Source organism: Miniopterus schreibersii (assembly GCF_964146895.1).
Source record: "Miniopterus schreibersii genome assembly, chromosome: 15".
NCBI classification, from domain to species: Eukaryota; Metazoa; Chordata; class Mammalia; order Chiroptera; family Miniopteridae; genus Miniopterus; species Miniopterus schreibersii.
Genome location: NC_138115.1, coordinates 13,056,899 through 13,075,950, shown reverse-complemented (window position 1 = coordinate 13,075,950; position 19,052 = coordinate 13,056,899). Strand labels below are relative to the sequence as shown.

The following is a 19,052-nucleotide window of genomic DNA, read 5'->3' as shown; positions in this document are numbered from 1 at the left end:
AATTTTTGTGTGTCATTAGAAAAGTGTTTTAAACAAAATTCTGACTTGTGGCACCTAAAAATCTGGAAAAATGGGAACATGCATAAATATAAATCATATTTCTTTTAGATATAAATCTTTAGCTTTGAGATGTATATTATAAAAGGCTTTTCTATTGCCAGTTATTTGGTTTAATTTGTGTACGATGTTACCATGGAGAGTATCTAGGACTTTGTTCCCTAGCTAGACCCAGAGTAAGTAGGACAGACAAATTACTTGTTTTGTTTCTAGTCATTCAAACCTCATCCCATGCAGCCTTGGTTTGGGTGTGGGAAGTAGGGTTCAGTCCACCAGGTAGAAAGGTGAGACATACAGTCTGGACCCTGCATTTCATGGACTCCCAAGTTCACTCATGGGCATTGCTAGTGCTAATTCCCTCATAGACTGTAGGTGGGGCTCTGCTTTCCTCGGTGGTGGCCGCAGAGAGAAAACATCCTGTGCAGATCTAGAGGCCCCTCTAGTTGACTTGCAGAGGGTAGCTGAGTTCTGTATAGAGGCCATTTCTTTCCTGTTTTAGTAATTATAATTACCTTCCTTGTCTCCCATCTTACCTTGTCCTTCACAGCCCAGCCTGAACCTTAGCTCTGTTAAAGAACGCAATTCAAGAGTAAATTGGAAGCCCTAATTGGCTTTACTAAGCAATTCATGAATTAGGCAGCATCCCATCTAGCTACTCGAGAGGTGCTTCAAGTCGAGTTGTACAAAAAGGAAGGTTTTTATAGGCAGAAAGAGAGTGGGACTAAGAAGTGAAAAGACTGAATTATTTCAGACCAGGACACCTTCCCTGAGGGGCAGGCTGGGGCGTCTTATCAGGCACATGACCTCTCTTGGCATTGATCAGGGAATTCCAGACTGATTGCTTTAAGATTCCATTCCTGGGAGAGGCTGAAACTGCCATTAGGTTAGTTATTAATTTTTGGTTTGGTGACCTGGTTAGCAAAAGTGACTCCATTTTGGCCCCTTTCTTTCTTTCCTTCTTTCGTTCTTCTTTTCCTTTTCTTTAAACACCGCTCACCATAAGCAGTTTTTGACCACAGTGGCCCATACTTGGTCTTTCATTTGCCTGAAATTTCAAACTGCTTTCTGTTTGAATAATTATAATATTTAACATCTACTGAGCATTTATTGTTAGGCACTGGTTCAAGCACATTAATTCATTTAACTTTTTAAAAACAGTTCTATGTGGCCCTGGCCAGGTTGCTCACTTGGTTGGAGCATCATCCTGTACACCAAGAGGTTGTGGGCTCGATCCCTGGTCATGGCACATACCTAGGTTGTGGGTTCAGTCTCCAGTCTGGGAGTGTACGGGAGGCAACCGATCCATGTTTCTCTCTCACATTGATGTTTCTCACTCTCTCTCTTTCTCTCTCCCTTTCTCCCTGTCTCTCTCTCTAAAATAAAAAAAACATATTCTCTGGTGAGGTTTAAAAAAACACACAGTTCTATGTGGTAGTATTAGTCCCATTTTATATTTAAGAGGTGAGTAACTGGTCCAAGGTCACACTCAAATCAGCGACAGAGCAGGGTTGAAATTCACATCTTCTCCATGCTTAACCACTGTGCTATCTTTGCTCCTTTGCCCTTAACAGGGATAGCCTTATGTTCAACTTTTAGATGCATATTTGACAAGCAGGGCCAACAGCAATATCCTACCAGAAAAGTCAACCCTTGATACAATTTTCTAGATTTATTAGAATCCCAGGAGATAAGTAATAAACATGTAGACTCTTGAGCCTCACCCTAGACCTACCGAATTAGATTCTAGGTGGTGGGTTCCTAGGTGATCTCCAGGTAATTCTTCTGCATGGTAACATTTGAAAATCATCAATAATGGTTGAAGTCAAACTATTTAAAAGTAATATAATTTCTTGCCCAGAGCCTAAAGAGCTAGTAGAGTTTAGCAATGGCCTAATTCAGCGATTTTCAACCAGTGTGCCACGAGAATTTTTAAAACATGCAATACCTGACTATTTAGTCAGGCACACTGACCTCTGACAACAGCCACAACAGCCATCCAGTGTGAATGAATCAGAATTATACCTGTTTTTTGTCAGATCTGCAAAAAACATATTTTTTGGTGTGCTCCCGAATTTTAGTAATTAGTGTATGTATGCCAAGAGGAGGAAAAGGTTGAAAATTGCTGGCTTAATCAATGGCATCAACATAACTAAGAAAGAATGTATGGACAATGGAAGGTGGACTGTCTGCCAAAGGGGGACTAGGAATCAGGGAGAGGTGTGGGCTCTCTGCCTGCAGGCGTGGACCAGTCTCCAGAGTGGAGGGCTCTTAGCTCTGGGGCGTTTTATCCAGCCAAGGATGAATTTGCCTCTAAACTGTCCACCTCCTTTACTTTGATTTCATGTTCAGTAAAACTTTTTCTTTTTTGGTAAATCATTAAGTCATCTTTCCAGGTACCTGGTTAATAAGAAAGATAATTAAATGGCGGTTTGCCCTGAAAAGAAATACATCATCACTCTCTCATACCTGTTGGCATCTTGTGAGTCTGACGGGCAATAACCAGTTTCCCACGGCCCAGCCAACTCTGGCTCACTGCTCGGTCTGTTTTCTGGGCCTGTCAAATTAAGCAAGTTAAGTACCAGGTATAAGCCCTACTATCCTTAGTGCTAGTGCCCTGGCTCTAGAATGCCAATAAATATTAAATACGGAAATGAAAAGAGATGGTCTTTGATGAATTAACACACCACTGTCTTGTCTCTTACAGATTGTTAGGAGATACAGTGACTTTGATTTGCTGAACAACAGCTTGCAGGTAAATATTTTAAAACACTAATGGCACACGTTGCTTGCTTGGGGTGTCTTAGAAACCAGTTGGAAATGGCAATAATGGAAATAAGAAATTAGCAAATTCCCCTGGCAAAGGGAACAGACGATGTGTGGCTCTAAAAACAAACTTTTGGGAACAAACCTGTGATTCCAATAGTGGCCCTGTCACTGCGTACCTTTGTGCCACTCTGCATCCTTACCACAGTCATGGGTGTGTATTACCTCTTCTTCTCAGGTCAGGAACGAATACATGGGTTGCTAGAGTTGTTCACCTTGATGGAGCTGGAACTCTCTCAGATGCTTTCCACTAAACTAGGTTGCATAGTCAGCATTGTAGATCAATGTTCAGCACTAACTAGAGACTTTTTTGGTGAACTTTTCCTCTTAAATACATATTTCTAAATCCCTTTGATTTAAATGTTTCTGACTTGTTGGCCATAATGGAAAGAGGGATGAGCCGCACAGTCTTTCTCTGGAAACACAGCCAGTACTGGTAATGACCGAAGGGTCCTAGAGGGCCTTTAGTACTATAGGAAATAGTGGCAGCACCCCCCGTGTCTTCTCCTGGCACATTGGTCTTCCAGTGCTCTGGATTACCCAGGCCATTGGGCTTGTGTCATAGATCAGATTTGATTGGTTATACAAAACCCTTTAAACCTGAGCCAGAGTGCTTGGCTTCTTACCAGCTCAGCTGGAAGTGAAGGACTGCTCCCTTTGTTGGTGAGCTAGCCATAGTCACTAAGTCTGAGTGACCTCTGATCCTGTCCAAATAGCACAGGACTGCTGACTGGGAGGGAGCATAATGCTTCCTTTCCATCAAAAGGCCAAGTTTTATTGATTAGACTTTCGAAAAGAGCATTTGTAGAGTCCATACTTTAGCATTATTTATAACACTGCTAAAGGTATGACTCTTAATTTCCTTATGAGAGAGTTGGCCTGAACATCTGCAAACCTTTGTGTAATTGCCACACATTTGACACATGTTGTCTTTTTAAATTTTAATTGTAGTATGACCAATTTAAATCTCCAGATAGCATATTGGCAGAGATTGAATTCTCCTCATAGCTGGGTTTAGTTGATTTCCTATATGGATTTTAACAGCATATTCTTTTAAAAACACATATGTTTTTATTGATTTTAGAGAGAGAGGAAAGGAGAGGGAGAGATAGAAACATCAACATTGGTCGGCTCCCCCTGCTGGGGATCGAGCCCAAAAGCTAGGCATGTGCCCTGACTGGGAATCGAACCAGCGACCTCTTGGTCCATGGGCTGATGCTCAACCACTGAGCAACACTAGCTGGGCATCAATAAAAAAATTACATTCTTTACTCTAGGAAGAAAACTGGGCCTGTGATGATGACATTGTAGATAAGGCGCTAAAGTGCAGTTCGTTCCAGCCATGGATAGTCTTCCAGTCCCTGCAGACAGTTCCACCGTGGAGTGAGCATTTTAGAGTTAACATTGAGCCTACTATGTGTTTTCACCTTTATGAACAAGTTTTAAAGAAGGGGCGTCATCTTTGTACAGTGTTACTCAGCTAGGGCTGAGTAAGAACTGTAGGGGAAATATTTCTCAAATTGAAATTGTCTAGGTACCAGCGCCTAAGAATGGTGGTGGGGAGGAGGGTTTTATCTCCTATTAGTCCTTGCTTTGGGGATATGAGGTTGAATCTCTGTGACTATTTAATTATGGCCTTTTTAATATAATAGAATTTTATTTTTGCTTCAGTGTAATTTTCCCTTTTAGAGTGGGTACTTCTAATATGCATCTTTTTTCACATGCCAGTATTCATGTGTATTGATGTTGGCTTGTGTTGGACAGGATATGGCCAGACATCATTTCAAGTGGGAGGTTTTTCTGGATCCAAGTAAACAAACAGAAGAAAGTACATACAGCTTTTTGGCAAAAAAATAATTTCAAAACAGCCTCTAAAACAGACCAAAAGTATTCCAAAACCACAGAATAAAACTCTGACCGTGATTTTCAGTGTCTGATTACCCTTCTCACAGATAATGAGTTCCTGCTGAAGAAAGAGAAATATAATACACACAGGCAGAGTTGTCCTTAGTTCATCAGGAAAGATGCCTGAGTGAGGAAAAACACAGGGTGTAAAATTATACATGCAATGTGATATAATTACATGAAATGGCTAGGAAAAAAGGTTGGAAGGACACCTGCCAAAGTGTTAACAATGGTGAACCCAGGTGGTAGGATTATGGGTTATGTTTTTTTCTAGTTCTTTATACTGCTCTGTACTTTCCAAGGTGTCTGCAGATGAGCACGTGTAAGCTATACAAAGAGAAAAAAAGAAAGAGCTGCACTTCCCCACTTTGTATAGTGAGCATATTTTGTGGTAATAGTGAGGGAAATCACCACCGTATTTTAAAGGCAATATCAAGTTAGTGATCGTCTAGGGCAGTGATTTTCAACTGGTGTGCGGCAAGAATTTGTTAAAAAATATGTTTTTATTGGTTTTAGAGAGAGGAGAACGGAGAGAGAGAGAGAGAGCGACATCATTGTGGGAGAAAAAGATCTTTGGCTGCCTCCCGCATGCACCCCGACCAGGGGTCACACCTGAAACCTGGGCAGGTGCCCTGACTGGGAATCACACCAGCGACCTTTTGGTGCACGGGACGACACTCAGCCAACTGAGCCACACCAGCCAGGGCTCCACAAGAGTTTTTAAAACATGCACTACCTGGCTCTTTCGTCAGGGGCACTGACCTCTTTTCCCTTAGATTGTCAGACAAAAAAATCACAGCAGCCAGCACAACAGTAGCCGTCTGGTGTGAATGAATCAAAGTTATACCTATTATTTTCTGTCACAGCAAAAAAATAGATTTTTTGGCGTGCCACAGAATTTTAGTAATTAGTTTATGTGTGTCATGAAAAAGGGTGAACATGGCTGATCTAGGGAGACAGCACACAAGACGGAACCAGAGGGAAGCAGGAGCTGAAATGACAGGAACTGGGTAGGGACCCTTCAGACTTGGGAAGGAACCCAGGCGCTGCCTCTTACCACCTGGGGTTGGTTAGTTTCCTCCCTCTGTCCTCACTTCCCCGTCTGAAAGGAAGGGCTGAACCAGATGACTTCCCAGGTCTGTTGTAGCACAAAAGTTTTTTTGTTACTTCAATTTTACTGCCCATTGTTGACATAGGAGAGACTCTACTGTATACACTGAGGGGAAACTGGGACCAGTTAAGGCCCTGTTAAGAGTTTAGAACTCCCCGGAATATTCGTGGGAACATGCTTGACGGCAGTGTAGATTTTAAAGATCTGGTACTGAAAGTGAGAGATTCAGAGTTTGAAGGTTTTTTTACTCCAGACTAAAGCTAGTTGTTTTTTTTTAACTGTGATGTAGTTTGTCTTACAATTTTAAAGGCTTCTACAAGGCTAGCATGGGACGGGCTATGGGCATTAGACCCCATCTTGGTGATCCTCTCCCATTTGCATTTCACTCTGCAGGTGTTATGAATGGAACTTTGGGGGCTTCTCTGCTGGCTTTCTTGTTTTCTTTCCCTTATACAGGGAACTCAGAAGGAATCCACAGGGCACATTAAAGAAGAAAGCTATGGAAAATGGGATGATCGGGGGTCATGGCTTCAAGCCATCAATGTGGAGGTTTCTAAGAAATTGCTGGTTTAGTGACTTTATCACCAATGTGCTAATGTTCTCTTTCCCTCCCTTCTAATTAGCCATTGGAGTTCTAAATTTTATATTCTGAGATTAAGCATTTTAGAAATTCTAGGAGAAAGCTGAAAGAGAAAATAAGTGCCTCTTGAATGCTAATCTTTTTTAAAAGACAAGATTTAAAAATAACACACACATTGCATAGTTTTAGTACTTTCAGGAATATTTATTGTGAGATCTTACACAAGGGCAGGGAAACACCTCTGGTGTGTCCAGCAGACTGACATAGCAGGGACATGTGGTCGCAGCTGCTGACAAAGGACTCTGTTTCACCTGATGACTTGGAAGAGCTGATGGTATGTCGGGCAGATCAATACATTTTCCTGAAGTGAAATGAAGCTTGAAAAAAACAGATTAGTTGAAGCTTGGAGGCCACAATGTTTGAAACAGACACCTTATCAAATTCATTCTCACATCCCCACCATGAATGAAAAGTAGCCCTACTGAGGTTTGAATCTGATTGTGAGATGTGGGATTCCCCTGGGTCTTCCATTGGGCAGGTAGTGCAGGCAGATGTTAATCTTTGCTGTGTATACAATCAGCTTGAAAAGCAAAAAGGTTTTTCTTTCTTTTCCTTTTTTAATTGAAAAAAAGTGGTAATTGAGCAATGTAAACATTTCATAGTATAGAAATAAAAATTAATTGACCAACCCATTCCCAGAGGTAGCCATTCTCAAGCAGGTGGTGTGAGTCCTTTTAGACATTTATTGTGCATATATAACCATATCCTGAGTGAGTGTGTGCATGCACACACACACACACACACACACACACACATGAGATTATATTCTGCAACTTACTAAGAGAGCTTTAAAAAGAAAGAAATCAGTTGTATTTTCAGTAATGTATTACCTTTGATTACCCTCTATTACTTAATGTTCCTGAACAAAAAAATAATAAGGAAGCAATTGGCTTAGATGTACACCAGCTGAGTGCTTTTCCTCATAAGTATGATTTTTATTTAGCTACTAAAGAAACTGCTGGTAGGTAAAGCCTAATTGTATGAATGAGGAAAATAACCTGGCATTTGTGTCTTATCTGGCACTGAATTATGCCATGGTACAAAATTCACTCTAAATGAGCTCTGACTTACTTTCATAGTTGGAGAAATAGGCAATCTAGAATTGTCAGGCAACCTTTTCATCCTGTCCAATGTCAAGTTCAAGGTCTTCATTGTTGTTTGAAAAAGACAGAGTGGAACAGGCTAAGTTAGGTTTGCCCGCATGGGTGGTTTACATTACAGCCTTGTCTGAATTCAGGATGGCTCCTCTTTAGACCTTTCTCTCAGTCAATACACATGCCCCTTGGACAGCCCTAATCTAAGCACAAGTGTAGAATAGCACTGCTCTTGGAAAGTGATTTTACTCATTGAATTAAGATGCTAACCTGATGCTTTGTTTTTTAAGTTCGAAAAATAGACTTTAAAGTTTTAAATGATCTGGAAAATGATAGTACCTTGAACACCAGCATTAATTTTTCTCCACTTCTGAAGCCCCTCTTAGACAGTAAATTGGCCTTACACTCGGGCGCACACACACACACACACATACACACAAGGTCAAACAGGAGAGGGGAAAACTACAACAAAACATTTGAAGCTGAAAATCCAGTGGATGAGAGCCAACTAATTAATCATACATGGGAAGGCAGGATCTGACAGTGGGATGTGGGTACCCCACTGGGGCCAGTTTATACGACAGAACCTTGAAAAGTTTTAGCAACTGACATGACAGGTGCTGCCCTCCAGTGTGGGGCAAGGTCAAGCCAGAATCACGGGTTTAAAGTAAGTTTAAGAAGCAGTCAGATCCCCAGATCTTCCCCATCTGAGCAGTTTATCCCTGCCCTTCTCTCACCAGCAGAAGACTGGAAGTTTATCCCCTGGAGAGGTCAGAACGGTCTTTGGACTCGAGAATGCAGGCACCGCTGAGAATATTTATTTACATGATAAACGGGTGTGTGGACCCAGCCGCGACCCCTCCTCCCCTCCCCAGGCTGTCTTCTTCCCCTCAGCTCCCAGGATACTGGCAGTTAGGCTTAGACCTTCCAAACCGGAGACTGGAGATTTCTTTTGGGGGTATCTGCCCAGCCTGTGAGGAAAGAGCTACAGACTCTTTCTCAGACTAAAGCCTAAGGCTCGGCTCTCCCAGTGACACAACTGAGTGAGGTCATGCGCTACGGTAAGGGCCACAGCAGACAAGCCCCAGCCAGTCGCCCAGGGCTTCTCGTCAGCTTTGGTGATCCCCTCTAAACATGAGCAGACAACCCAGGCCACCAGATTCCTAAGGGGCACTTTTAACATGAAAGATAACGACCCAATCAAAAGGGAAAAAAGGACCTTCAGGAAGCAGAACATACGCAGTAAGAACATTTCAGGCACTTCAGAAAAATTATTTTATAATCTCAGAGAGATAGGAAATTGCATTACATTCAGGATGCTATTTGGGGGAGGGGGGGTGCTTAGAAATAAAAAAGATAATAGTAGAAATGAAAACTCTTTAGAAGGGCTGAAAAATAAAGGAAATATCCCAGAAAACCTTTTCAGTAGGAAAAAATAATTTAACAAAGGTGGAAAATAGGAAAGAAAAGATTTGAAAAGAGGAGCATTTCAGAAGGTTCAATACTGGAAAATAGGAATTACAGACAAAGCAAAAGCAAAGGGCACGGAGGGGAAGAAGTCATAACCTAATACAAGAAAATACCAACAAATGTAAGGATTTTTACTGTATTAGTTTCTAGATTGAAAGGGCTGCGTACTCAGCAGAGAGCACGAAGGTGGACCCACATAAAGGCACATGGAATTCACAAAGTGAGGTCAAAGAGACCGCCCTAGAAACTTATGGGAGGCGGGGCGGGACCAGAATCAAGAATCTTGAACCTTTAACAACAGCATCAGAAAACAGAAGACAATTGTTATGCAAAGTAGCGAAGTCTAAGAATTTGCCGTTTGCCGATTCCAAAGAAATAACCCAGGGGACTGGCTGTGAAAGACATGGGTTTATTAGGACTTACATGCCCACCGGTGGCGGCCGGGCTGTGAGGTTTTCCCCAACACAGGCTTTGCCAGCACCAGGTTATATAGAGTACAGCAAACAGGGCATATGGGGGGTGGGGGAGGGAAGTAGTGGGGGATGGCATGCTTTCACATAAGCTGTGTGAGATCAGAACGCTGGCTGTGCTCTGGCCAGTGTGGTTCAGTGGTTAGAGCTTTGGCCTGGACATCAAATGGTCACAGGTTCAATTCCCAGTCAAGGGCATTTACCTGGGTTGCAGGTTCGATCCCCTGCCCGAGTCCCGGCCGGGGTGCAGCTGTGGGAGGCAACCGATCAATGAGTCTCTCTCACATCAATGTCTCTCTCTCTCCACCCCCCCTTCCCTCCCTTCCACTGTCTCTAAAAAGCAATGGAAAAAATATCCTCGGGTAAGGATTAACAATAACAACAAAATGCTAGCTGTTTCTCTGCAGTTGTTTACAGTAAGGGTTCACATCTAGAAGCAGTTTCTCTTGGGCCATTTTTTTTTTTAATATGTCTGTTGATTTCAGAGAGAGGAATGGAGAGGGAGAGAGAGAGATAGAAACATCAATGATGAGAGAGTCATTGATCAGCTGCCTCCTGCATGCCCCTGACTGGGGATCAAGCCCGCAACCCGGGCATGTGCCCTGACCGGGAATCAAATCCTGATCACCTGGATCCTAGGTCACCCTCAACCGCTGAGCCACCCCCGGCTGGGCATCTTGGGCCATTTCCTGACCAAGGAGCTGGCCAGGCTCCCAAGGTCGGTCTCAGTTCTTACAGATGGTGTTCACTATATTCCCACAGGGTGAGAGGGGGAGTTGGAGCTTGGAAAGGGGCCCATATCCTCACATACACTCCACCCCAACATGGGTACCTTCCTTCTCCACCCGGGTACAATCTGCCTGTTGTATCTTCTGCCTGTATCCTGGGGTGGAAGATGATGGGTGAGACGTTGTATCCACATTCTACAGCAACAGTATACTATAGCACACAGCAAAGGAATAACATACTTACACATATCAGTATCAGAATATGTAAAGCTGATCACCAGCCCCAAGACAACTTTCCAAACTTTGTTGAGATAGGATCATTCTGTAAGGTTGACTGGATTCGTTTCCCAAGGCAGCCCAGCAGTAGCAGAGAGGGGGCATCTCTGAACACACCCAGCAGTCTGAAACATTGGACCACAGAGCTACTTCATCAGCTCATCTCACAGAGCTGTTGGCCTGCACTGAACTGAGGAGAAAGACAAATGTTTAGTAGGCACCAGCAGAGGCAGCTCAGCACCACTGTGTAGTACACGGGCCATTGCTCTGTCCTGTGTAAGAACAGGCTTGTTCAAGGGGTCTCCCTGGCCTCCTACACTATACCTTTTGCCCAGTGATGTCCCCTACCAGCCTAGAATGCTAGCCGTGAGAGGAGTACAAATGTGCCACATGGAAATAATTAAAGTACCTATTCTGATAAGTTTTCCAGGGTTATTTACTTGAATGGTAGTTGGCCATTTACCAGCTATGGTAGGTTGTATTAGCAAGCCCTGGGCAAGACCCTCCCTCCATGGGGCTGGGAGAGCGCACCAGCAGGTTCCCATTTCAGTTTCCCAGGGCTAGGTTAATACACTGGGTTTAGGGTGTATGCCCTGGGGTGCTGGCAACAATAGGTTATTCTCTGCTCCCCAAGGTCTTATTTTAGTATCTGTTATTGGAATTTGCACTCTCAGTGGGGATGTCCATTCTTCTCCTGCCTGTGGAACTCTGCAGGTTGATCTGGTCGGGGCTTTTCATTCCTGGGTAGTAGTACATCAGAGTCTTGTGGTCCAGCCTTGTAATGACCCTCCCTCAGTTTTCAACAGTCCATTATAACGTTCTGTCAGTCTAGCTGCTGTTGGATTGTAAGGGAGGTGCAGTCCCCATTCAGTGTTGTGGCTCTCAGCCCAGTCTGCACACAATGTTGTGTCGTTGCCGTTGAGGGTTGAGGGCCGTGGGTGCTGCTTGGCACATACAGAACACTGTTGACAAGCTATAACAGTGTCATTCATTTTCAGTGGGAGGCCCCAGGCTTTAGTTGTTGCTCACAGTTTTCTGCCCTGCATGTTTCATTTTCCTGTGTAGCCATGTAGCCAGATCTCCTGCTGGGGCCTCTTTTAGCTGTTGAATGCAAGCAAGCCTATCTGCTCCATCATTTCCTGGATATTATGACGGTTGATGTCCTGTGACATGCTGTAGGGTCACCTCCTTAGTACAACTGTCCATATGTCAGCCCACATGGTTTGATCCCACAGGGGTCTGTAGTTAATAGCCCAGGTCCAAGCATGCCATTTAGGGGGCTGACCTTTGTATGAGCCATCAGTATGCCATGCTTCAGGTGGCACTGGTACCATACCTGCTCTCACTGGCGAAGGGCTAGTAGGCTCTTTCTGAGTGTCTTTTCAGCATCTCCTTCTGATACAAAGGTGACTGGCCTCAGCAATACCTGCAGCTCCTGGCTAAGAGGGGATGTTGAATGGGTGTGTCTCTGTTGTAGGTCAACACTCATCTCGTTATAGTTTGTGTCTGTGCTGCACCAGGTTTCGGGGTGTGAGACACGGCATGCAGCCACCCTGTGATGGGGTCGGTGGTCTGCACCGTTACGACAGAGCTTACAGATAGAGACTCTGTTGCTTGCAGGGCTTGGTAGGTGGCATAGAACTATTTCTCTATTAGACTGTATCTTTCTTCAGCCCTTTCCATACCTGGGACCAAAGCCCTAATGGGATGCGGAGTCTCCCCTGTTGTTGCCAGACACCCCACGACATCCCCTTCTGGGTTATAAGTACCTCCAGTTCCCGATGGGGCTGGGTCTCATAGATGCCAAGCGCCTGCACTCTTTGTTTTCTCAAAAACCTGCTAATGCTTCCCCTGCCAACCCCGCTGTTGGCCTTCCCTTATAAGAACACATGAAGGTTTCAGTATCTGGGCAGAATGAGGGATAAAGGCTCTCCAATAACCTAGTAACCCAACAATTCATGCAACATTTTCCTCGTAGTGGGAAAGGGGTAAGCTTGTATTTTATCTCTAACAGCATCAGGTAATATTTCCATCTTGCCAGATCAGATAACAACCAAGAACTTGACAGATAGCCCAGGCGCTTGTGTTTTGTTGGGGTTTATTGCCCATCCTTGTGCTTCTAGGTGCATTCCCACAGAACACACTGTTTTAGACTTGGAGAGAAAGACACATTAGCATGATGTCCCTTCCCGCTTGACCTCTTCTGGGACTCATTCAGAAATAACCAACTTTAGAACAACCCACTTTAAAAAAAAATTTATCTTCATTGTTGAAAGTTTTACACATGTCTCCTTTTCCCTGCCATTGATCCCCTCCACCCTACTCCCGCACCCAGAACAACCCACTTTTTTCTACTTTCTTAAAAATATATTACCATAATTTATACCTTCTGTTACCAAAAGCATATACTTTTTTTCCAACTTAATTAGAATTCTTAGTTCTTAGAAACCTTAATTTTTAGTGACAGCTAAAAGTAATTAGCATTCTTTAGATTGGCAAAAATAATGAATACATTTTATAACTTCTAGAAGCAGGTTTTTTCATTGGCAAATACACTCACACTTTCAAGAGACGTACTTCAAATAAAGGACAAGATCTATATACATTCATTAACAGATCCAAATTTATTTGTTCTTAACAACTCTGAGATTTTAAAGTCAATTATTACCTAAGGCATTTTCTTGACAAATTTTATAACAGAGATAAATAACATGAACTTATTTTTGTAAACCCAGGCAAAACAAACATGTATTTTATGTTAATAACTTTAAAAGACATTAACTAAACTTAAACCACCCCTTTGGATTCTTGGTGATTATTGCATTTCTTTAGTGTATTCAAAAGTGAGCTGTTTAATTACCTAGTACCCTTGACATCTTCTAAGGAGTGGGGAGATATCAGGCTTGGACCGCTTCAGCCGCTTGAGTTTGAAAAGCGGCATTTCCCCCCTTCACACTGAGGTGGGGCAGTCGCCTGTGCTGTGCCCACAGCCCTCACAGGGCCCCAGCGGCAGCACCAACTTCCCCACTGTCCCGGGGCTGCAGCAGCCCCTGGGCTGCCAGGAGGAGGGTTTAGGGTTCTTAAAAGACTAATTTTAAAAATTACTTTTCTTTGTCTTGCCAGCAGCAGCTTCCACGCCTCTGATTTCAGGACCAAAAGTAGTTCTGCTGGTGTTTTCCAGGCATCCCCGTGCTCCCACGCTGGTCCGCGGCTGTCAGTCAGGGCCGCCCCCGGGGATTCCCCACCACGTGGCGCTCCCTTTCCAAACTGGGGTTTCCCCCACTGCTGTTGCAGGGCCTCCCGTCTGTCTTCACCCGACCCCACTGAGGGAATTTTTGTGGAATCCTGCTGGCTATGCCAATTGTTATGCAAAGAGCCTGAGGTCCAAGAAAACCTCAGCGTGTAGCTTGCGGATTCCAAAGAAATAACCCATAGGACTGGCTGTGGGAGACGTGGGTTTATTAGGACTTACATGCGCACTGGTGGCAGCTAGCTGGTGAGGTTTCCCGCAACACTGGCTTTCTCAGCACCCGCTTATACAGAGTGCAGAAAACAAAGCTCACGGCATGCTGGGGATGGGGTGGGGTGGGAGGACTTGCTCGCTTGCAAGCTGTGTGAGATCAGAATGCTAGCTGTTTCTCTGCAGTTGTTTACAACCCGGGTTCACATCTAGAAGCCTTTCTTGATGGAGAAGCTGGCCAGGCTCCCAAGATGCGTCCCAGAGCACTCTAACCGATGGCTTTCACTCTATTCCCATGGGGTGAGAGCTTGGGAAGGGGCCCATGTTCTCATATACCGTACAACAATGAAGTTTTTTTTAATTGTTGACAGTGTTATAGATGTCCCCCATTCCCCCCCTTTCCCCCCTTCATCCAGCCCCACCCCACCCTAGGCCTTCACCACACTACTGTTTGTGTTCATGGGCTATGCATATATGTGCATGTAAGTTCTTTGGTTAATTTCTTCCCATCCCCCCAACCCCCTCCCCTTTGAGATCTGTTTGTTCCATGCATCAATAAAGTAGTTCTTAAAAATTAAAAAAAGAAAAAATATTTTCAACTTAAATTGCACATCAAGACTCACTGTCTCAAGTATGAGGGTAGAATAAAGACAAATTTAGTTACGCAAGTTTTCAAAAATGTACCCCCCCTTTAGGAAGTTTACAGAGAATATTTTCACCAAAAATAAGGGGAATATCTAAGAAAAGGGATGGGTACAGAAATGGGGATCAGCAGGAGAAAGGCAAAAGCATCTCCAGCATGGTGGTGAAGGGAGGTCCCAGTCTGCCGGCTTTGCAGCAGGTGTCGGACCATTAGTCCTGCCCAAGGCAGGCTGCTGGGTTCTGGAAGGCACTTCTCAAGAAGATGAAATGAATGCATCTCTGTATGTGAACGTGTTGAGAAAAGGCCAGGAAGTTCAGAGTTGAATAGAAAACTAAAAACATAGGCTGCTAGTTGATAGAAAGGGAGCATGTTAAGCAGAGTAGGCATCGCTTTTTGGCTCTGTTGTGAATATCGTTTACCTAGCGTAAACATGAGTACTGAATGAAATAAAATTATAGCATAATTATATTGGAAGGATTAGGAACAAGGTGGTGTGGGGCGAGGTGAGGATGGTGAAAGATAACTTAATCCTCATTTTCCATGAGAGGAAATTTATAGATAATCCCTAAAATGAAAAACCAAGACTTAACAGTATTAGCATTCCCCAGTGCCAAAAGATTGGCTGCTAGAATTGAATACGGCTGTCTGTGGGGCCTGGGGACCTGGGATGTCACCTGGTGGCAGGGCTGGGGAGTGGGAAATGTCTTGGAACTGTGAATAATAATACAGGAAGAACTGTTTGATTCTTGAAATCACGTTCATCTATAAGTTTGATAAAAATAAAAACACTTTTAAAAAGGTTTTATAGTTGTTATGCTCACTGCAGTATTTTATGAATTCTAAGATACACAGTTTTTTCACATTTCTGTGTTACTGAAATTAGGATGCATCTTAAAATCTGTGGTGTCTTAGGCTTAATGAAATACGATGACTCAGGATTCTGGTATTATCTCTTGTTTGGGAATTACATGAGTGTAACACTTTTTTCATAATTGAAGATTGCAGGCCTAAGTCTACCTCTTCCTCCCAAGAAATTGATTGGTAACATGGATCGTGAATTCATAGCCGAGAGGCAGAAAGGTCTTCAGAACTATCTCAACGTTATCACCACAAATCATATCTTGTCTAATTGCGAGCTGGTTAAGAAGTTTTTAGATCCAAACAACTATTCCGCAAACTACACTGGTAAGCAAAGGGATCTGTGCTTTGCTGGAGATAAAATATGTGGGAGAAACTCTGTTTCCAAATGGGAAGATGTATATATTTGTTATAGGGCATTATTCACCTACTGATTCTTACCTGATTGTAATTTACCGTAGATGTATAAAAAGAAAATCATTACTTCTAACAGGGTTGTAATGTCTGCACAGAAAAATCTGGCAGAGAAGTTATTGTGTCTGTGTCGGTACGGTCTTGTCTTTGTTAACTTCCCTGATAGAATAGAGTAAATAATCCATGATAATCTATACAGTAATCTCAGCTGATTTGTATTTGGCTCCATTTTTGTATTTTCAATTATGTAGTGTGCCTGGTTTTTCTCAGAATTACTTTAACAAAACAGTGATTCAGAAGGGTCCTCTCTGTGCTCCCAGTTGTTCACCGAGACCCACTCAGTGCAAAGCTTAGGGAGGAGGTAGCTATCTTCCAAACCTTCCCTGGATCAGGTAGGCAGCCAGGGACCGAGGCGGAAAGGGTACCAGTTCCACACAAAGCTGGCATTGCTAACCTAAGCCTGGTGTCAGCAGAATGAGTGGTTAAATACATTCTGGTGTGGCCTTGAGGAAACCGAAGGAAACCATTGTAGGACTGAACTAATGATTAGAACCCAGATGATCTGTTAAAGCTAAGTCATGCTTAGCTTTCTACTCAGAACTCTGGGTATTATTAATAAGGCGATTTCCTTGCTAAGATAATAGATTGTTTACATGCTACTTATTGGGTCCTCAAAACGCTTTTAAAGCAATTAGAGGGAGGCACTTTCATTCCTGTTTCAGAAAGAGGGAAGTAGAAGCCTGCTTGTCAGGTACCAAACTTTTCTGAGTAATAGAATCACCTGGGGAGCTCTACAGAATCCTGATGCCCAGGCTGCACCCGTCAATTAAATCAGAATCTCTGCAGGTGCTGCTTGTGGGTTTTTTGTTTTGTTGTTGTTTATATTGATGTTAGAGAGAGTGGGGAAGGGAGTGTGTGGGGAGAGAGAGAGAAGGAGCGGGAGAGGGAGAGATTTGTGGTTCCACTTATTTATGCATTCATTGGTTGATTCTTGTGTGTGCCCTGACTGGAGATTGAACTCACAACCTTGGCATATTGGGATGATGCTCTAACCAACTGAGCTACCCGGCCAGGGCTGCTTATGGTTTCTAAAGCTCCCCAAGAGATTCCAATATGCAGCTGAGTTTGAAAATCACAGCCCTTGGGACTTACCACTCACAGTGTGGCCTTTTGACTAGCAGCACTAGCATTATTGGGAGCTTGTCAAAAATGCAGAATTCGGGCCCCCTCCCAGACCTACTGATCAGGATCTGATTTTAACAGGGGCCCAGGTGATTTGCATGCCGGTTGAAGTTTGAGAAGCCTCACTCTAGAATGTACGTGCCATCTTCTAACAGAAGTAGGGATAAGAAAATGCCTTTCCACAACATAACAAAATGAAGGAAAGCTTATTTCAGATTCACATTTACTACAGGTCACAAGTTGGACATTGAGTTGTCACAAGGCTTCCATTCATTCCCCACTTGCTTTTGGTTCATACAGGAGGAAAGGCGTCACAGGCCGGGGCTCCAGCACAGCTCGCACTCCTTCACAGTAGCGTTTCTCATGGCTTTCATTTCTCTGTGCTGCACCTCAGTTGTTCCCAAAACTGCCAGAGGGTGGGCCATCTGGGTTGAGTGTTATCAAATCAGCCCCAGCTCAGCCCTGCTCACCTCATTTCCTGCCAGTGTGCTCCTGCGGGCGAGTATCAGGTGCAGTGCACAGGCGATGCTGTTCATTCCGCAGATCTTGATTCCACTATTCCGGTGCCCCATGCTGGGGTCAGGGCCGGGTGTTGGAGGTTCAGGCTCGAGGATACACGCTCCCTGCTCTCGGGGAGCTTGTATCAGAAGTACATTGAATCACCTGGGGCCAGAGCTAGAAGGGATCTTGGAGCAGGCACATCAAGACTTACCTTCTCATTTTGTAGATGACAGTGCCCCGAGAGGGAAGGCCTTACCTCGGTGGCACATTTGCATGACTGTGTAAGTGTACAGTGTCTGAGTGTTATCCAGTGAAAATGCTGCTCAGATCCTGGAAGGTGGTCTGGTCCCTATATTTCCTTCTACTGTGCCTCTCTCACATGCCGCCATTGTCCTTGAGCCCCCTCTCCCCAGCATGGGCAGTCAGGAGTCCAAAGCAGGGGCACAAGGAGGCCACTAGAGATTCCCACAGAACCCAAATGCTCAAGGAGCTGCCACTATTTAGAGGACATATCCTGTAATGGAACAGTAGGTGATGGTTGCTGTTTTTAGAGATGCTGATTTATTTCTCCCTTTAAGAGAAATGTCTGAGCTTGTCTTGCCTCTAGGCTGACTCACCAGCAGTCTCAGGAAAGGGAAGCCCAGGAGCCCAGGCCTCCTCCTCCCTGCCAGCTTGACTGAGCCATTCTCCGGAAAGCCAGGCGGACTTGTCCAGGCTTTCCAAAACTCAGTGTGGCTCATCCTCTGTGGGGAGACTGTGAGGTGTTCATTTGAGTTAGGAAGTCTAATTGAGGACCAGCTATAGTACAGGGAAAACACGTGTCTCCCAGTCATGAGGGGTTTGTGTGGACACACATACACACACACACGCACGCACGCACGCACGCACACACGCCCACCTTACTCATTTTATTAACAAGATACTTCTATCATGTAAAAGCCTCACTGCACTGTAGCCATCTTCCCACCTCAAACCTCAAACCCTTTCAGAGTAAGGGGGGTTTTAATGTCCACACAGAAGTCAGTTGGACCAGAAATCAGGAGGCCAGGATCCTAGTCCCAGTCTGGTCATCTGTAGCATGTCCCCTCTGTGGCTTCAGGGTCCAGGCCTATAAAACAAGAGCTGGGGGAGAGGTTAGTGGACTGGGGAGTGTTGAAGCTCCCTTCTGGTCATACAGGTTGATAATGGTGGGCTCCAGGATCAAAGGAGGGAAGGAGAGATTGGGTGATGGGGGATTGTATTCAGAACAAGGGCTGGGTGCTTTGGAGAAGTTGGAAGCCTACTTCCTGTCCCACTGCTAAAGTGCAGGCCTCTGCAACACCGCTTCCTGTGGTGGATTGGGGGCTGGGGGTGTCAGTGTTTGTTCCCTGTAGTCATCCCATGGGGCTGGGCTTTAGGAGCTAAAGGCTGCCCACAGTGG

At 44.3% G+C, this 19,052-nt stretch overlaps 1 protein-coding gene across 9 annotated transcripts in view; it reads left to right on the top strand.

Moving 5' to 3' along the window:
- The window catches only part of PXK (PX domain containing serine/threonine kinase like), a 73,887-nt gene that overhangs the window by 28,116 nt on the left and 26,719 nt on the right, over positions 1–19,052 (top strand). For all 9 annotated transcript variants that reach the window (XM_081160772.1, XM_081160765.1, XM_081160769.1 and 6 more), the window contains exons 3-4: positions 2,762–2,809; positions 15,676–15,862. In XM_081160772.1, coding sequence (XP_081016898.1) covers positions 15,724–15,862 — 139 coding nt within the window. In that variant the 5' untranslated portion in view covers positions 2,762–2,809; positions 15,676–15,723. The remainder of the gene's footprint in view (positions 1–2,761; positions 2,810–15,675; positions 15,863–19,052) is intronic.